Source organism: Excalfactoria chinensis, unplaced genomic scaffold, assembly GCF_039878825.1.
Source record: "Excalfactoria chinensis isolate bCotChi1 unplaced genomic scaffold, bCotChi1.hap2 Scaffold_380, whole genome shotgun sequence".
NCBI classification, from domain to species: domain Eukaryota; kingdom Metazoa; phylum Chordata; class Aves; order Galliformes; family Phasianidae; genus Excalfactoria; species Excalfactoria chinensis.
The window spans coordinates 2,052-20,330 of NW_027315668.1; the positions used below are offsets into that span (position 1 = coordinate 2,052).

Genomic DNA, 18,279 nt, shown 5'->3' on the forward strand with positions numbered 1-18,279 from the left:
GGGAGGTGGAGGAAGAGAGGGAGGGAGAGTGGGGGGGGGGGGAGGAGGGGGGAGAAGAAGGGGGGGATGGGGGAAGGATGATCCCCTCCCAGCCTCTGATTTGGGTATAGAAATGGGCTTTTGGGGGCGTGAAGTGAAAACGGCCCTTTTGGGGATTGCCGGCGCCGTTTTAGGGTGAGAAACGATGGTTTTGGGGATGGGGTTTTAAGGCTGAGCGTTGGCCCCATTACTGCCCCAACCCCAATCCCCCATAAGTGCTGATCTGGGGCTATTTGGGGTCAATCGAAGCCCTCCCAGGCGAAGACAGAAGGAGCGGAGGCGGCGCTGTTCCAAAACGACCTTGTTTTACCCCAAAATTCAGCCCTCAGAGCTCATCCAACCCGTCGTCTTCCTCTGGGTAATCCCCCACCGTGACTCGCTGCGGGCGCACGAAGGCCCCGTAGGGATGGGGGCACTCGAAGTAACGGCGGCCACCGACACTGCGGGGACATGGGGTGTATGGGGACAACATTAGGGCCTTGGGGACACCATTGGGGACGTCTATGGGTATTTGAGGACGTCTATGGGTACTTGGGGACATCATTAGGGCCTTGGGGACACCATTGGGGGCATCTATGGGTACTTGGGGACACCACTGGGGACATAATTAGGGCCTTGGGGACACCATTAAGGCCTTGGGGACACCATTAGGGACATCTATGGGTACTTGGGGACACCATTAGGGCCTTGGGGACACCATTGGGGACATATTTAGGGCCTTGGGGACACCACTGGGGATGTCTATGGGTACTTGGGGACACCATTGGGGCCTTGGGGACACCATTAGGGACATCTATGGGTACTTGGGGACACCATTGGGGATGTCTATGGGTACTTGGGGACACCATTAGGGCCTTGGGGACACTATTGGGGACACCATTAAGGCCTTGGGGACACCACTGGGGATGTCTATGGGTACTTGGGACACCATTGGGGGCCTTGGGGACACCATTAGGGACATCTATGGGTACTTGGGGACACCATTGGGGACATCGTTAGGGCCTTGGGAACATCGTTAGGGACATCTATGGGTACTTGGGGACACCATTAGGGCCTTGGGGACACCATTGGGGATGTCTATGGGTACTTGGGGACATCATTAGGGCCTTGGGGACACCATTGGGGACATATTTAGGGCCTTGGGGACACCATTGGGGACGTCTATGGGTACTTGGGGACACCATTAGGGCCTTGGGGACACCATTGGGGACATATTTAGGGCCTTGGGGACACCATTAGGGCCTTGGGGACACCATTAGAGATGTCTATGGGTACTTGGGGACATCTATGGGTACTTGGGGACACCATTAGGGCCTTGGGGACACCATTAGGGACATCTATGGGTACTTGGGGACACCATTGAGGCCTTGGGGACACCATTGGGGACATCGTTAGGGCCTTGGGGACATCATTAGGGACATCTATGGGTACTTGGGGACACCATTAGGGCCTTGGGGACACCACTGGGGACACCATTAGGGCCTTGGGGACACCATTGGGGACATCTATGGGTACTTGGGGACACCACTGAGGGACATCTATGGGTACTTGAGGACATCTATGGGTACTTGGGGACACCATTAGGGCCTTGGGACGCCATTAGGGACATCTATGGGTACCTGGGGACACCATTAGGGCCTTGGGGACACCATTAGGGACATCTATGGGTACTTGAGGACATCTATGGGTACTTGGGGACACCATTAGGGCCTCGGGGACATCTATGAGCCCCTTGGGGACATGTATGGGCATTTGGGGACACCTGTTTAGGGACAGCACTGGGCCATTGGGGACACCTATGGGATCCCTTGGGGACACTGGAGGACATCCATTGTGTTGGGGACAACTATGGAGCCATGGGGACCTTTATAGGGGACCCATGGGGACACTATTGCCATTGGGCTTGGGACCACTAGTGACCCATAGGGACCCCCTTAGGGACATGTGGGGACACTGGGGACACCGTGGGCCACCTCTGCTGTTGTGTTTGGGGCCAGAAGGGACCCAAGGGGACATGTGGGGACATCCCCCCCCATACCTGCCATCGTGTTTGCCCACCGGCTCATCATAGCGGACCCCGACCCAATGTCCAGGTTTGAAAGTCAGTGAGCCCTATGGGATGAGGGAGGGGGGGGGAAGAGAAAGGGGGCATGGGGTGAGCGCTGGGGGGGCTGCTTGGGGTCATATGGGGTTATTTGGGGTCACAAGGGGTCACTAGGGTCATATGGGGTTATTTGGGGTCACATGGGGCCTTTTGGGGTCATATGGGGTTATTTGGGGTCACAAGGGGTCACTTAGGGTCATATGGGGTTATTTGAGGTCACACAGGGCCTTTTGAGGTCACAGGGGGCCATTTTTGGGGTCACAAGGGGTCACTTAGGGTCATATGGGGTTATTTGGGGTCACAAGGGGCCATTTTTGGGGTCACTTAGGGTCATATGGGGCTATTTGGGGTCACAAGGGGTCACTTAGGGTCATATGGGGTTATTTGGGGTCACAAGGGGTCACTTAGGGTCATATGGGGCCTCTTGGGGTCACATGGGGTCACTTAGGGTCATATGGGGCTATTTGGAATCACAAGGGGTCACTTAGGGTCACATGGGGTTATTTGGGGTCATATGGGGTTATTTGGGGTCACAAGGGGTCACCTAAGGTCATATGGGGCCTCTTGGGGTCCTTAGGGTCATTTGGGGTCACAAGGGGTCACTTAGGGTCATACGGGGCTATTTGGGGTCACAAGGGGTCACTTAGGGTCATATGGGGTTATTTGGGGTCACAAGGGGTCACCTAGGGTCATATGGGGTTATTTGGGGTCACAAGGGCCTCTTGGGGTCACACAGGGCCATTTGGGGTCACACGGGGTTCCCTGGTCCCATTTAGGAACCCCCGGTCCCATCTAGTTCCCCCTGGTCCCATTTAGGTTCCCATTTGGGTTCCAATTTGGGTTCCCATTTAGGTTCCCATTTAGAAACCCCCGGTCCCATTTAGGTTCCCCATTCCCATTTAGGTTCCCTGGATCCCATCTAGTTCCCCTGGTCCCATTTAGGTTCCCATTTGGGTTTCAATTTGGGTTCCCATTTGGGTTCCCTGGTCCCATTTAGGTTCCCATTTGGGTTCCAATTTGGGTTCCCATTTAGCTTCCCTGGTTCCCATTTAGGTTCCCATTTAGGAACCCCTGGTCCCATTTAGGTTCCCTGGATCCCATCTAGTTCCTCCTGGTCCCATTTGGGGTCCCTGGTCCCATTTAGGTTCCAATTTGGGATCCCATTTGGGTTCCCATTTAGGTTCCCATTTCCGTTCCCATTTGGGTTCCCTGGACCCATTTAGGGTCCCATTTGGGGTCCCATTTGGGGTCCCATTTGGGGTCCCTGGACCCATTTAAGTTCCCATTTGGGTTCCCATTTGGGGTCCCTGGTCCCATTTAGGTTCCCATTTCCGTTCCCATTTAGGTTCCCATTTCCGTTCCCATTTAGGTCCCCCGGATCCCATTGATTTCCCCGGTTCGGTTCCGTACCCACGTACGCGATGGTTCCGCGGTGCTGTGGCTGTCCCGGTACGCTGACCAAGCAGCGACTTCCGGGTGTCATGGCGGCCGCCAGCTCCGCCTCTTCCGCCCGTCGTTGTTCCGCTTCCGCCCCGCGCTGCCGCTCCGCCTCCTCGTCGAACCGACCCCAACGGCGCCGCCGGAGGAAGGAACGGACCGAGTCTGGGGGGATAAAGGGGGATAAAGGGGGACTGAGAGCCATTAAGGAGCTGAGAGCCACTGGGGGCAATGGGGGGCTGAGAGCCATTGGGGTCAAGGGGGGGCTGAGAGCCATTGGGGGGCTGAGAGCCATTGAGGGCAATGGGGGGGGCTGAGAGCCATTGGGGGGCTGAGAGCCATTGAGGGCAATGGGGGGCTGAGAACCATTGGGACAATGGGGGGGGGGGGCCATTTGGGACTATGGGGGGCACTGAGAGCCATTGGGGGCTGTGAGCCATTGGGATCAATGGGGGGCTGAGAGCCATTGGGGGGCTGAGAGCCATTGGGGTCAATGGGGGGGGGGGGCTGAGAGCCATTAAGGGGCTGAGAGCCATTGGGGGCAATGGGGGGCTGAGAGCCATTGGGGGGCTGAGAGCCATTGGAGTCAATGGGGGGTCTGAGAGCCATTGGGGGGCTGAGAGCCATTGGGGTCAATGGGGGGCTGAGAGCCATTGGGGGGCTGAGAGCCATTGGGTACAATGGGGGGCTGAGAGCCATTGGGGGCAATGGTGGGGGGGGCTGAGAGCCATTGGGGATAATGGGGGGGGGGGGCTGAGAGCCATTGGGGACAACGGGGGGCTGAGAGCCATTGGGGACAACGGGGGGGGGGGGGGGCTGAGAGCCATTGGGGATAATGGGGGGGGTGAGAGCCATTGGGGTCAATGGGGGGGTGAGAGCCATTGGGGTCAATGGGGGGGACTGAGAGCCATTGGGGATAATGGGGGGGGGGGGGGCTGAGAGCCACTGAGGATAATGGGGGGCTGAGAGCCATTGGGGACTATGGGGGGGCTGAGAGTCATTGGGGGGCTGTGAGCCATTGGGGTCAATGGGGGCCTGAGAGCCATTGGGGACTATGGGGGGCTGAGAGTCATTGGGAGGCTGTGAGCCATTGGGGGCAATGGTGGGGGTGAGAGCCATTGGGGACTATGGGGGGGGCTGAGAGCCATTGGGGGGGCTGAGAGCCATTGGGGACACTTAAAGACCCCTGGGGACAATGAGGGACCCTTGGAGGGGACCCTGAGAACCCTTGGGGACAATAGGGGACACATGGAGGGGACCCTGAGATCCCTTGGGGGCACTTAAGGACCCCTGGGGACAGTGGGGAACCCTTGGGGACAATAGGGGGTTCTTGGAGGGGACCCTGAGATCCCTTGGGACACTGAAGGACCCCTGGGGACAATAGGAGATCCTTGGGGACTATAAGGGACCTTTGGAGGGGACCCTGAGAACCCTTGGGGACAATGGGGAGCAATGGAGGGCAGACCCCAAGAACCCTTGGGGACATTTAAGAACCCTTGGGGACAATAGGTGACCCTTGGGACAATGGAGGGGACCCTGAGATTCCTTGGGGACAATGAGGGACCCTTGGGACAATAGGTGACCCTTGGAGGGGACCCTGAGCTCCCCTGGGGACACTTAAGGACCCCTGGGGACAATGGGAGACCCTTGGGGACAATGGAGGGGACCCTGAGATTCCTTGGGGACAATGAGGGACCCTTGGGGACAACAGGTGACCCTTGGAGGAGACCCTGAGATCCATTAGGGACAATGGGGGACCCTTGGAGGGGACCCTGAGATCCCTTGGGGACACTTAAGGACCCCTGGGGACAATAGGGGACCTTTGGAGGGGACCCTGAGCTCCCCTGAGGACACTGAAGGACCCCTGGGGACAATAGGAGACCCTTGGGGACAATAAGGGACCTTTGGAGGGGACCCTGAGCTCCCTTGGGGACACTTAAGGACCCTTGGGGACAATGGAGGGGACCCTGAGATTCCTTGGGGACAATGAGGGGCCCTTGGGGACAATAGGTGACCCTTGGAGGAGACCCTGAGATCCTTTGGGGACATAGGGGACACGTGGGGACAATAGGGGACACAAGGAGGGGACCCTGAGCTCCCTTGGGGACACTTAAGGACCCTTGGGGACAATGGAGGGGACCCTGAGATCCCTTGGGGACACTTAAGGACCCCTGGGGACAATGGGGCACCCTTTGGGGACACAGCTGAGCTTCTGGGGGTGGTGACAGTGGGGTGACACAATGGGGGGGGTGGGGGGGGGGGTGTCACCTGTACGTTTGTCGTAGTCACTGTCGGCCATCTCATATTTGGGGACCTGGGAGACGTCCTCAAACTGCCCCATGCGGCCACCGCTGCGGTCTGTCACCTATGGGGACAGTTGGGGACATTGGAGATGGGGGTTGGGGACAACAGGAAAGGGGGATGGGATGGGTTGGGGACATTGGAGATGGGGGTTGGGGACATTGGAGATGGGTTGGGGACATTGAGAAGGGGGATGGGATGGGTTGGGGACATTGGAGATGGGGGTTGGGGACATTGGAGATGGGGGTTGGGGACATTGGAGATGGGTTGGGGACATTGAGAAGGGGGATGGGATGGGTTGGGGACATTGGAGATGGGGGTTGGGGACAACAGGAAAGGGGGATGGGATGGGTTGGGGACATTGGAGATGGGGGCTGGGGACATTGGAGATGGGGTTGGAGACATTGGAGATGGGGGCTGGGGACATTGGAGATGGGGGCTGGGGACATTGGAGATGGGTTGGGGACACTGGAGATGGGGATTGGGGACATTGAGAAGGGGGATGGGATGGGTTGGGGACATTGGAGATGGGGGTTGGGGACAGCAGGGGTGAGCAGGGGATGCCAGGAATGGGGTTGGGGACACTGGAGATGGGTTGGGGACACCAGAAGGGGGTTGGGGACAGTAGGGATGGGTTGGGGACATTGGGAAGGGGGATGGGTTGGGGGCAGCAGGGATGGGTTGGGGACATCAGAAAGGGAATGGGGATGGGGACACCAGAAGGGAGTTGGGGACATCAGGAAGAGGGTCGAGATGGGTTGGGGACACTGGAGATGGGTTGGGGACACTGGAGATGGGGGTTGGGGACACTGGAGATGGGGGTTGGGGACATCAAGGGACGCTCTGGGAAGAGGTTTGGGGGTCGGTTTGGGGACACTGGGATAGAATTTGGGGACAATAAGAATGGGTTGGGGACGCAGGATGGAGCATGGGAACCTGTGAGGGACATTGGGGGACACATTGGGGACACTGGGGCTGTGCTGGGGACATGGGGACGGGGTGTGGGGACTCCCACTAGGGATATTTGGGGACACCAAAGGCACACTGGGGACACTGGGGCCATGCTAGGGATGTGGGGACACTATGGGGTCATTTGGGGACACCAAGGGCACAATGGGGTCACACTGGGATGTGGCGTGGGGACACAATGGGGACATCAAGGGCATGCTGGGGACTTTGGGGACACATTGGGGACACTGGGGCCATGCTGGGGACACAATGGGGTCATTTGGGGACACCAAGGGCACAATGGGGTCACACTGGGGATGTGGCGTGGGGACACAATGGGGACATGTAGGGACATCAAGGGCATGCTGGGGTCATTTGGGGACGCTGGGGCCATGCTGGGGACACAATGGGGTCATTTGGGACACAATGGGGACACAATGGGGTCATTTGGGGACACAATGGGGTCATTTGGGGACACAATGGGGACACAATGGGGTCATTTGGGGACACAATGGGGTCATTTGGGGACACCAAGGGCACACTGGGGACTTTAGGGACACAATAGGGACATCAGGGCTGCATTGGGGATATGGGGTTGGGGTATGGGGGGAGGCAATGGGGACATCTGGGGCCACAATGGGGCCATACTAAGGATGTGGGGATGGGGTGTGGGGCCACAATGGGGTCATTTGGGGACACCAAGGACACATTGGGGACATCAGGGCTGCATTGGGGATATGGGGTTGGGGTATGGGGGGGGGGGAAATGGGGACATCTGGGGGACACCAAGGGTACACTGGGGCCACATTGGGGCCACATTAGGGATGTGGAGATGGGGTGTGGGGCCACAATGGGGTCATTTGGGGCCACAATGGGGTCATTTGGGGCCACAATGGGGTCATTTGGGGCCACAATGGGTCATCTGGGGCCACAATGGGGTCATCTGGGGCCACAATGGGGTCATCTGGGGGACACCAAAGGCACATTGGGGACAGTGCGGACATATTGGGGATATAGGGGCCACACTGGGGATATGGGGATGGGGACAATGGGGTCACCAAGGGCACACTGGGAACCCATTGGGGTCATACTGGGGACACTGGGACTGTGGGGACACAATGGGGACATTGTGGATACGAGGACCCCCATTGGGGACACTGGGGTGCAGTGGGGATGCTGTGTGGGGTCAGGAGCTGAATAAGGACAGCAGGGAAGGGGACACAATGGGGACTCACGTGCAGCCCGCAGCCGTCGCTGACAGGGAAGGATCCAAGCAGGGCATCGTCGGGCTCCAGGCGGGCCAGCAGCTCCCCACCAGCACCACGCAGCTCCAGCTCCATCCATGGGGCTGAGATCCCCACTACCAGCTCCAGCTTGTGCTGTGGGGACACATGGGGTGCTATAGGGTCACACAGGGGCCCTATAGGGTCAAATCAGGGCCTAGAGGGTCCTACAAAGCCCCATGGGGTCCTCTGGGGTGTTATGGGGTCCTATAGGGTCCTACGGAGCAGCTCCAGCTCCATCCATGGGGATGAGACCCCCACTACCAGCTCCAGCTTGTGCTGTGGGGACACATGGGGTGCTATAGGGTCACACAGGGGTCCTATAGGGTCAAATCAGGGCCTAGAGGGTCCCACAGAGCCCCATGGGGTCCTATGGGGTCCTATAGTGTCCTACAGAGCAGCTCCAGCTCCATCCATGGGGCTGCAACTCCCACCATCAGCTCCAGCTTGTGCTGTGGGGACACATGGGGTGCTATAGGGTCACACAGGGGCCCTATAGGGTCAAATCAGGGCCTAGAGGGTCCCCACAGAGCCCCATGGGGTCCTATAGGGTCCTACAGAGCAGCTCCAGCTCCATCCATGGGGCTGAGATCCCCACTACCAGCTCCAGCTTGTGCTGTGGGGACACATGGGATGCTATAGGGTCACACAGGGGCCCTATAGGGTCAAATCAGGGCCTAGAGGGTCCCACAGAGCCCCATGGGGTCCTATAGGGTCCTACAGAGCAGCTCCAGCTCCATCCATGGGGCTGAGATCCCCACTACCAGCTCCAGCTTGTGCTGTGGGGACACATGGGGTGCTATAGGGTCACACAGGGGCCCTATAGGGTCAAATCAGGGCCTAGAGGGTCCCACAGAGCCCCATGGGGTCCTATAGGGTCCTACAGAGCAGCTCCAGCTCCATCCATGGGGCTGAGATCCCCACCACCAGCTCCAGCTTGTGCTGTGGGGACACACATGGGGTGCTATAGGGTCACACAGGGGCCCTATAGGGTCAAATCAGGGCCTAGAGGGTCCTACAGAGCCCCATGGGGCCCTCTGGGGTGTTATGGGGTCCCATAGGGTCCTACGGAGCAGCTCCAGCTCCATCCATGGGGCTGAGATCCCCACCACCAGCTCCAGCTTGTGCTGTGGGGACACATGGGATGCTATAGGGTCACACAGGGGCCCTATAGGGTCAAATCAGGGCCTAGAGGGTCCTACAGAGCCCCATGGGGTCCTATAGGGTCCTACAGAGCAACTCCAGCTCCATCCATGGGGCTGAGATCCCCACCACCAGCTCCAGCTTGTGCTGTGGGGACACATGGGATGCTATAGGGTCACACAGGGGCCCTATAGGGTCAAATCAGGGCCTAGAGGGTCCCACAGAGCCCCATGGGGCTGAGATCCCCACCACCAGCTCCAGCTTGTGCTGTGGGGACACATGGGATGCTATAGGGTCACACAGGGGCCCTATAGGGTCAAATCAGGGCCTAGAGGGTCCTACAAAGCCCCATGGGGTCCTCTGGGGTGTTATGGGGTCCTATAGGGTCCTACGGAGCAGCTCCAGCTCCATCCATGGGGCTGAGACACCCACCACCAGCTCCAGCTTGTGCTGTGGGGACACACATTGGGATGCTATAGGGTCACATGGGAGCCCTATAGGGTCAAATCAGGGCCTAGAGGGTCCTACAGAGCCCCATGGGGTCCTCTGGGGTCCTATAGGGTCCTACAGAGCAGCTCCAGCTCCATCCACGGGGCTGAGACCCCCACCACCAGCTCCAGCTTGTGCTGTGGGACACATGGGATGTTATAGGGTCACACAGGGGCCCTATAGGGTCAAATCAGGGCCTAGAGGGTCCTACAGAGCCCCATGGGGTCCTCTGGGGTGTTATGGGGTCCCATAGGGTCCTACGGAGCAGCTCCAGCTCCATCCATGGGGCTGCAACTCCCACCATCAGCTCCAGCTTGTGCTATGGGGACACACAAGGTCCTAGAGGGTCAGGTAGGGGTCTTATAGGGTCAGGTAGGGGTCCCACAGAGCCCAATGGGGTTCTATAGGGTCCTACAGAGCAGCTCCAGTTCTACACACTGCGCCACTGCCCCCACCACCAGCTCCAGCTTCTTCTATGGGGATTATGGGGGCCTATAGCGTCCCACAGAGCCCTATAAGATGTTATGGGATCCCCTTGTGCAGACCCCATGAAGGTGCAATGATGGGGAGCCAGGCCCGTGCAGGCTCCAATAAGGCCCCATTATCTCCCATTGAAAGACCCCAGACCCCTTTAGGACCCAAGAAGAAGCCCCAGGCCTTGTTAGGCCCTGTTATTCCCCACTAAAAGACCCCATAACCCTTCAGGCCCACTAAGGCCCCTTCACGACCCCACTAAGGCCCCTTCAGGTCCCATTAAGGCCCCTTCAGGTCCCATTAAGGCCCCTTCAGGTCCCACTAAGGCCCCTTCAGGTCCCACTAAGGCCCCTTCAGGTCCCACTAAGGCCCCTTCAGGTCCCACTAAGGCCCCTTCAGGTCCCACTAAGGCCCCTTCAGGTCCCACTAAGGCCCCTTCAGGTCCCACTAAGGCCCCTTCAGGTCCCACTAAGGCCCCTTCAGGTCCCACTAAGGCCCCTTCAGGTCCCTTCACGACCCCACTAAGGCCCCTTTAGGTCCCACTAAGGCCCCATTAAAGCCCCTTTAGGTCCCACTAAGGCCCCTTTAGGTCCCACTAGGGCCCCTTCAGGTCCCTTCTGGCCCCACTAAGGCCACTTTTAGGCCCCTTTAGGTCCCATTAAGGCCCCTTTTGGCCCCCTTTAGGCCCCTTCAGGTCCCATTAGGTCCCACTAAGGCCCCTTCAGGTCCCTTCACAACCCCACTAAGGCCCCTTTAGGTCCCACTAGGGCCCCATTAGGTCCCATTAAAGCCCCATTATGTCCCACTAAGGCCTCATTATGTCCCCTTTAGGCCCCACTAAGGCCCCTTCAGGTCCCCTTAAAGCCCCTTCAGGCCCCACTAAGGCCCCTTCATGTCCCTTCACGACCCCACTAAGGCCCCTTTAGGTCCCACTAAGGCCCCTTTTGGCTGCCTTTAGGTCCCATTAAGGCCCCTTTAGGTTCCTTCACGACCCCACTAAGGCCTCATTAAAGCCCCTTTAGGTCCCACTAAGGCCCCTTCAGGTCCCTTCACGACCCCACTAATGCCCCTTCAGGCTCCTTTAGGTCCCACTAAGGCCCCATTAAAGCCCCTTCAGGCCCCATTAAAGCCCCTTCAGGCCCCTTTAGGCCCCACTAAGGCCCCATTAAAGCCCCTTTAGGTCCCATTAAAGCCCCTTTAGGTCCCATTAAAGCCCCTTTAGGTCCCACTAAGGCCCCTTCAGGCCCCACTAAGGCCCCTTCAGGCCCCACTAAGGCCCCTTCATGTCCCTTCACGACCCCATTAAGGCCCCTTCAGGTCCCATTAGGTCCCACTAGGGCCCCATTAGGTCCCATTAGGTCCCACTAAGGCCCCTTTTGGCCCCCTTTAGGTCCCATTAAGGCCCCTTCAGGCCCCACTAAGGACCTTTCAGGTCCCACTAAAGCCCCATTAAGGCCCCTTCAGGTCCCTTCTGGCCCCACTAAGGCCACTTTTAGGCCCCTTTAGGTCCCACTACGGCCCATTTGGCCCCCTTTAGGTCCCATTAAGGCCCATTCAGGTCCCACTAAGGCCCCTTTAGGCCCCATTAAGGCCCCTTTAGGCCCCATGATGGAGGCCTAGGCCTCGTCAGGCCTCCCTACCGGCCCCCACACCCCCTTCCGGCCCCGCGCAGACCCCACCTTGAGCTCGCCGACGCTCAGCTCGGTGCCGTAACGCCGCAGAGACGAGAAGGCGCTGAGGCTGCTGCTCACCGCCAGGGACACCGACCCCGGACGCTCCGACCCGGGGCTGCCCAGGCCCGGCCCCGGTTCCGCCATCGCCTTCATCTTGCGGCCCCGCCGCCGCCGCCGCCCCGGCTCTTCTGGAAGCTTCGGCCCGCCCCTCTGAGCCCGCAGCCAATAGGAAGAGGCGACGCGCCCACGCGGAGGTAAGGGAGCCAATAGAGTGCGAGGCTTGATGCTTTCGGCCCGCCCCCAACCGGGGCTTGAGGCCAATGGGAGACGAGGATTGATGGCCAATAAGGGGGAGAGCTGGGAGGTTCGGTCCGCCCCGCGGAGATGATGGACAGTGAGAGGCAACCAACGGGATGACAGTTCGAAGCTCCGGCCCGCCCTCTGGAGGGCTGATGGACAATGGGCTCGGCCAATGGAGTGAGGAGGTTCCGGCAGAGGGGTGGAGCTCGGCCAATGGAGGGGCTGAGTCTTAAAGGGACCGCATCCCTTTCCGCGTACGTTTCCCGTTCCCTTTCCTTTGCCCCATTTCCCACCCATTTTTCCCCTTCCCCATCGACCACCCCATTTCCACACCCGTTTGCTTCCATTTCTCTCAGCTCTCCCATTTATTTGCTCCTTTCCCGACTCATTTCTTCATCCCATCCCCACTTCCCCATTACTTCCCCCTCATTTCCCCATTTACTTCCTCACCATCCCATTTCCTCCTTCATTTCCCCATTTACTTCCTCACCATCCCATTTCCTCCCTTCATTTCCCCATTTACTTCCTCACCATCCCATTTCCTCCCTTCATTTCCCCATTTACTTCCTCACCATCCCATTACTTCCCCCTCATTTCCCCATTTACTTCCTCACCATTCCATTTCCTCCTTCATTTCCCCATTTACTTCCTCACCGTCCCATTTCCTCCTTCATTTCCCCATTTACTTCCTTCCCATCCCATTTCCTCCCCTCATTTCCCCATTTACTTCCTCACCATCCCATTTCCTCCTTCATTTCCCCATTTACTTCCTCACTGTCCCATTTCCTCATTTCCCCATTTACTTCCTCACTGTCCCATTTCCTCCCTTCATTTCCCCATTTACTTCCTCACCATCCCATTACTTCCCCCTCATTTCCCCATTTACTTCCTCACCATCCCATTTCCTCCTTCATTTCCCCATTTACTTCCTTCCCATCCCATTTCCTCCCCTCATTTCCTCATTTACTTCCCCATTACTTCCCCCTCACTTCCCCATTTACTTCCTCACCATCCCATTTCCTCCCTCATTTCCCCATTTATTTCCTCACCATCCCATTTCCTCCCTCATTTCCCCATTTACTTCCTCACCATCCCATTTCCTCCCCTCATTTCCCCATTTACTTCCCCACTTCCCCATTACTTCCCCCTCATTTCCCCATTTACTTCCTCACCATCCCATTTCCTCCTTCATTTCCCCATTTACTTCCTCACCATCCCATTTCCTCCCTCATTTCCCCATTTACTTCCTCACTGTCCCATTTCCTCCCTTCATTTCCCCATTTACTTCCTCACCATTCCATTTCCTCCTTCATTTCCCCATTTACTTCCTCACCGTCCCATTTCCTCCCTCATTTCCCCATTTACTTCCTCACTGTCCCATTTCCTCCCTTCATTTCCCCATTTACTTCCTCACCATCCCATTTCCTCCTTCATTTCCCCATTTACTTCCTTCCCATCCCATTTCCTCCCCTCATTTCCTCATTTACTTCCCCATTACTTCCCCCTCACTTCCCCATTTACTTCCTCACCATCCCATTTCCTCCCTCATTTCCCCATTTACTTCCTCACCATCCCATTTCCTCCCCTCATTTCCCCATTTACTTCCTCACCATCCCATTTCCTGCCTCATTTCCTCATTTATTTCCTCACCAACCCATTTCCTCCCTCATTTCCCCATTTATTTCCCCACCATCCCATTTCCTCCTTCATTTCCCCATTTACTTCCTCACCATCCCATTACTTCCCCCTCATTTCCCCATTTACTTCCTTCCCATCCCATTTCCTCCCCTCATTTCCCCATTTACTTCCTCACCATCCCATTTCCTCCTTCATTTCCCCATTTACTTCCTCACCATCCCATTTCCTCCCCCATTTCCTCATTTATTTCCTCACCATCCCATTTCCTCCCTTCATTTCCCCATTTACTTCCTCATCATCCCATTTCCTCCTTCATTTCCCCATTTATTTCCCCACCATCCCATTTCCTCCCCTCATTTCCCCATTTATCCCCCCATTTCCTCCCCATCATTCCCCCCATCTACTTCCCGCTCACTTCCCCCATTTCCTTCCCCTCATTTCCCCACTGATTTCCCCATTCCCTCCCCTCATCCCCACATCTATTTCCCCATCACTTCCCACATCCCCCCCCTCATTTCCCCATTCATTTCCCCCTCACCCCATCTATTTCCCCATCACTTCCCCCTTCTCCCCCCTCATTTCCACATTGATTTCCCCCTTACTCCCCCCTCACTTCCCCACTGATTTCCCCCTCATTTCCCCCTTACTTCCCCCATTGATTTCCCCATCACTTCCCCCATTCCCTCCCCTCATTTCCCCATTCATTTCCCCACCCCCCCCTCATTCCCCACCTCATTTCCTCATTGATTTCCCCCTCATTTCCGCACTGATTTCCCCCTCATCCCCCCATTCATTTCCCCCATTCTCCCCTCATTTCCCCATTGATTTCCCCATCATCCCCCCATCTATTTCCTGCTCACTTCCCCCATTTCCTTCCCCTCATCCCCCCACTGATTTCCCCCTCATTTCCCCATTGATTTCCCCACTGATTTCCCCCTCATCTCCCCCTCATTTCCCCCTTACTTCCCCCTCACTTCCCCACTGATTTCCCCCTCATCCCATTTCCCCGTTGATTTCCCCATCATTTCCCCATTGATTTCCCCTTCATCCCCCCATCGATTTCCCCATCACTTCCCCCATTCCCCCCCTCATTTCCCCATCCCCCCCTCATTCCCCACCTCATTTCCTCATTGATTTCCCCCTCATTTCCGCACTGATTTCCCTCTCATCCCCCCATTCACTTCCCCATCACTTCCCCCATTCCCCCCCTCATTTCCCCATTGATTTCCCCCTCATCCCCCCATTCATTTCCCCATCACTTCCCCTATTTTGTCCCCTCATTTCCCCATCTATTTCCCCCTCACTTCCCCCATTCCCTCCCCTCATTTCCCCATTCATTTCCCCACTGATTTCCCCTTCATCCCCCCATCTATTCCCCCATTTCCCCTCTCATCCCCCCATTGATTTCCCCATTGCTTCCCCTATTGATTTCCCCATCACTTCCCCCATTCCCCCCCCCATTTCCACATTGATTCCCCCCTTACTCCCCCCTCACTTCCCCACTGCTTTCCCCCTCATCCCCCCTTTGTTTCCCCTACTTCCCCCGTTGATTTCCCCATCATTTCCCCCTTTCCCCTTCTCATTTCCCCATTAATTTCCCCCTCATCCCCCCATTCATTCCCCCATTCCCCCCCTCATTTCCCCATTGATTTCCCCCTCATCCCTACATTTATTTCCCCATCACTTCCCCTATTCCTCACCCATTTCCCTATTGATTTCCCCTTCATCCCCCCATTCATTTCCCCATCACTTCCCCCATTCCCTCCCCTCATTTCCCCATTCATTTCCCCACCCACCCCTCATTCCCCACCTCATTTCCTCATTGATTTCCCCCTCATTTCCGCACTGATTTCCCCCTCATCCCCCCATTCATTTCCCCCATTCTCCCCTCATTTCCCCATTGATTTCCCCATCATCCCCCCATCTATTTCCTGCTCGCTTCCCCCATTTCCTTCCCGTCATCCCCCCACTGATTTCCCCCTCATCTCCCCCTCATTTCCCCCTCACTTCCCCACTGATTTCCCCCTCATCCCATTTCCCTGTTGATTTCCCCCATCATTTCCCCATTGATTTCCCCTTCATCCCCCCATCGATTTCCCCATCACTTCCCCCATTCCCTCCCCTCATTTCCCCATTCATTTCCCCACCCACCCCTCATTCCCCCCCTCATTTCCGCACTGATTTCCCCTTCATCCCCCCATTCACTTCCCCATCACTTCCCCCATCCCCCCCTCATTTCCCCCTTACTTCCCCCTCACTTCCCCCCCCACCTGGAACCCAAACGCCACCACATCCCTCCCCCTTATCAGCGCCGCTTTCTGGACCCCCAGGGGGGTCTGCAGCTCATCCACCTGGAAGGCCAAGACCCCATTTACCCCCCGGCGGCCCCCATGAACCTCGCTGCCATCGGGGACCCTCGCAGCCCCCATCAAAGCTCGGACCCTCCCCTGCTGACACAACACAAACGTCACCTCTCGGCCCCGAGCTGCAGCCAAAGCCAACAGGAAACGGCGACGTAAAGCGGCTCTGATGGCCTGGATGGCTGCGGGGAGCACTTCCTTATGGGGTCCTGTTACTTCCTTATGGGGTTCCATCACTTCCTTATGGGGTCCTGTTACTTCCTTATGGGGTTCCATCACTTCCTTATGGGGTTCCATCACTTCCTTATGGGGTTCTCCCACTTCCTTATGGAGTTCCATCACTTCCTTATGGGGTCCTGTCACTTCCTTATGGGGTCCTGTCACTTCCTTATGGGCTTCTGCCACTTCCTTATGGGGTTCCATCACATCCTTATGGGGTTCCATCACTTCCTTATGGGGTTCCGTCACTTCCTTATGGAGTTCCATCACTTCCTTATGGGGTTCCATCACTTCCTTATGGGGTTCCATCACTTCCTTATGGGGTTCCATCACTTCCTTATGGGGTCCTGTCACTTCCTTATGGGGTTCTGCCACTTCCTTATGGGGTCCTGTCACTTTCTTATGGGGTTCCGCCACTTTCCTATGGAGTTCTCCCACTTCCTTATGGAGTTCTCCCACTTCCTTATGGGGTTCCATCACTTCCTTATGGGGTTCTGCCACTTCCTTATGGGGTTCCGTCACTTCCTTATGGGGTTCCATCACTTCCTTATGGGGTTCTGTCACTTCCTTATGGGGTTCCATCACTTTCTTATGGGGTTCCATCACTTCCTTATGGGGTTCTGCCCCATGGGGTGGAGATGTGGGGCTGGAGACGCAGCCGGAGCCATCAGGGTCGTGTGGGAGGTGGAGGATGCTCATAGGGACGGACATAGGGCTGCAAGGGGGATGGATATAAGGGGGGGGTATAAAGGGTCAGTGTGGGCCCCTATAGGGTCAAATAAGGGCCTAGAGGACCCCACAGAGCCCAATGGGGTCCTATAGAGAAGATCCAGCTCCATCTATGGGGCTGAGACCCCCACCACCAGCTCCAGCTTCTGCTGTGGGGACAGGTGGGGTGCTATAGGGTCACACAGGGGTCCTATAGGGTCCCACAGAGCCCCATAGACCCCCCCATAAACCCCATCATAGACCCCTTCCCCATAGACCCCATCATAGACCCCCTCCCCATAGACCCCCCCATAGACCCCATCATAGACCCCCCCATAGACCCCTTCCCCATAGATCCTCCCATAGACCCCATAATAGACCCCATAATAGACCCCATAATAGACCCCCTCCCCATAGACCCCCCCATATACCCCATAATAGACCCTATTATAGACCCCCTCCCCATAGAACCCCCCCATAAACCCCATCATAGACCCCATAATAGACCCCATAATAGACCCTCTCCCCATAGACCTCCCCATAGACCCCATTATAGACCCCATAATAGACCCCCCTCCCCATAGACCCCCCATAGACCCCATCATAGACCCTCTCCCCATAGACCCCATCATAGACCCCATTATAGACCCCCTCCCCATAGACCCCCCATAGCCCCCATTCCAGACCCCCTCCCCATAGACCTCCCCCCCCCACCTCAGTTCGTTGCCCCTCAGCTCCACTTCCGGTTGCTGCGCACGCATCGCTCTTCCCGCCCTCGCCTTCCACCTACGTCATCTCTCTGCGCCGCTCACCCCACATCCACGCATTCGCTGCCCGCAGATTCGCTAAATCGCCCCCCCCCCCGCAATGGCCGATCGTTGCTATTTTCTCCCTCCTTTTGTTTCTCGCTGTTTTTGGAGCTTTTCCTCATTCCGCGTCTTTTTTTTTACTATTTCATTTATCGCCTTTTCCCCCGTTGTGACGAAAGTGCGGCGACTCCTCCTCGTATGTACCGATTCGCCGCCGCAGATTCGCCGCGAGCCTCACGGCGCGGCCTAAAAAAAAAAACCCCACTAAAAGCCAATAAAACGCACCGTTAAATTCACGCGTTTCCACCGAATCGTTTTTTTGGGACCTTTTTAAAACGTAATATATTAATGTCG

At 56.9% G+C, this 18,279-nt stretch overlaps 2 protein-coding genes across 2 annotated transcripts; both read right to left on the reverse strand.

Moving 5' to 3' along the window:
* Positions 1–325: 325 nt before the first annotated feature.
* On the reverse strand, positions 326–12,311 carry LOC140264993 (tubulin-folding cofactor B-like). Its single transcript, XM_072360874.1, has 6 exons — positions 11,898–12,311; positions 8,065–8,208; positions 5,849–5,945; positions 3,558–3,745; positions 2,078–2,151; positions 326–479 (listed from the first exon to the last, which is right to left on the reverse strand). Exons 1-6 carry the CDS (start codon positions 12,042–12,044, stop codon positions 365–367), a joined length of 765 nt encoding a protein of 254 aa, XP_072216975.1. The 5' UTR covers positions 12,045–12,311; the 3' UTR covers positions 326–364.
* A 3,761-nt stretch (positions 12,312–16,072) lies between these two features.
* Positions 16,073–17,971, reverse strand: GEMIN7 (gem nuclear organelle associated protein 7). Its single transcript, XM_072360873.1, has 2 exons — positions 17,831–17,971; positions 16,073–17,123 (listed from the first exon to the last, which is right to left on the reverse strand). Exons 1-2 carry the CDS (start codon positions 17,875–17,877, stop codon positions 16,073–16,075), a joined length of 1,098 nt encoding a protein of 365 aa, XP_072216974.1. The 5' UTR covers positions 17,878–17,971.
* Between the last annotated feature and the right edge of the window lie 308 nt (positions 17,972–18,279).

Coding starts and splice junctions, on each gene's coding strand:
- LOC140264993 (XM_072360874.1), bottom strand. CDS start 12,044: ATGAAGGCGATGGCGGAACCGGGGCCGGGCCTGGGCAGCCCCGGGTCG. Junction 5,946..8,064: donor GCGACGGCTGCGGGCTGCAC/GTGAGTCCCCAT, acceptor CTGTCCCCATAG/GTGACAGACCGCAGCGGTGG. Junction 480..2,077: donor GTGGGCAAACACGATGGCAG/GTATGGGGGGGG, acceptor ATGTCCCCGCAG/TGTCGGTGGCCGCCGTTACT.
- GEMIN7 (XM_072360873.1), bottom strand. CDS start 17,877: ATGCGTGCGCAGCAACCGGAAGTGGAGCTGAGGGGCAACGAACTGAG. Junction 17,124..17,830: donor CTGAGGGGCAACGAACTGAG/GTGGGGGGGGGA, acceptor TCCCCCTTGCAG/CCCTATGTCCGTCCCTATGA.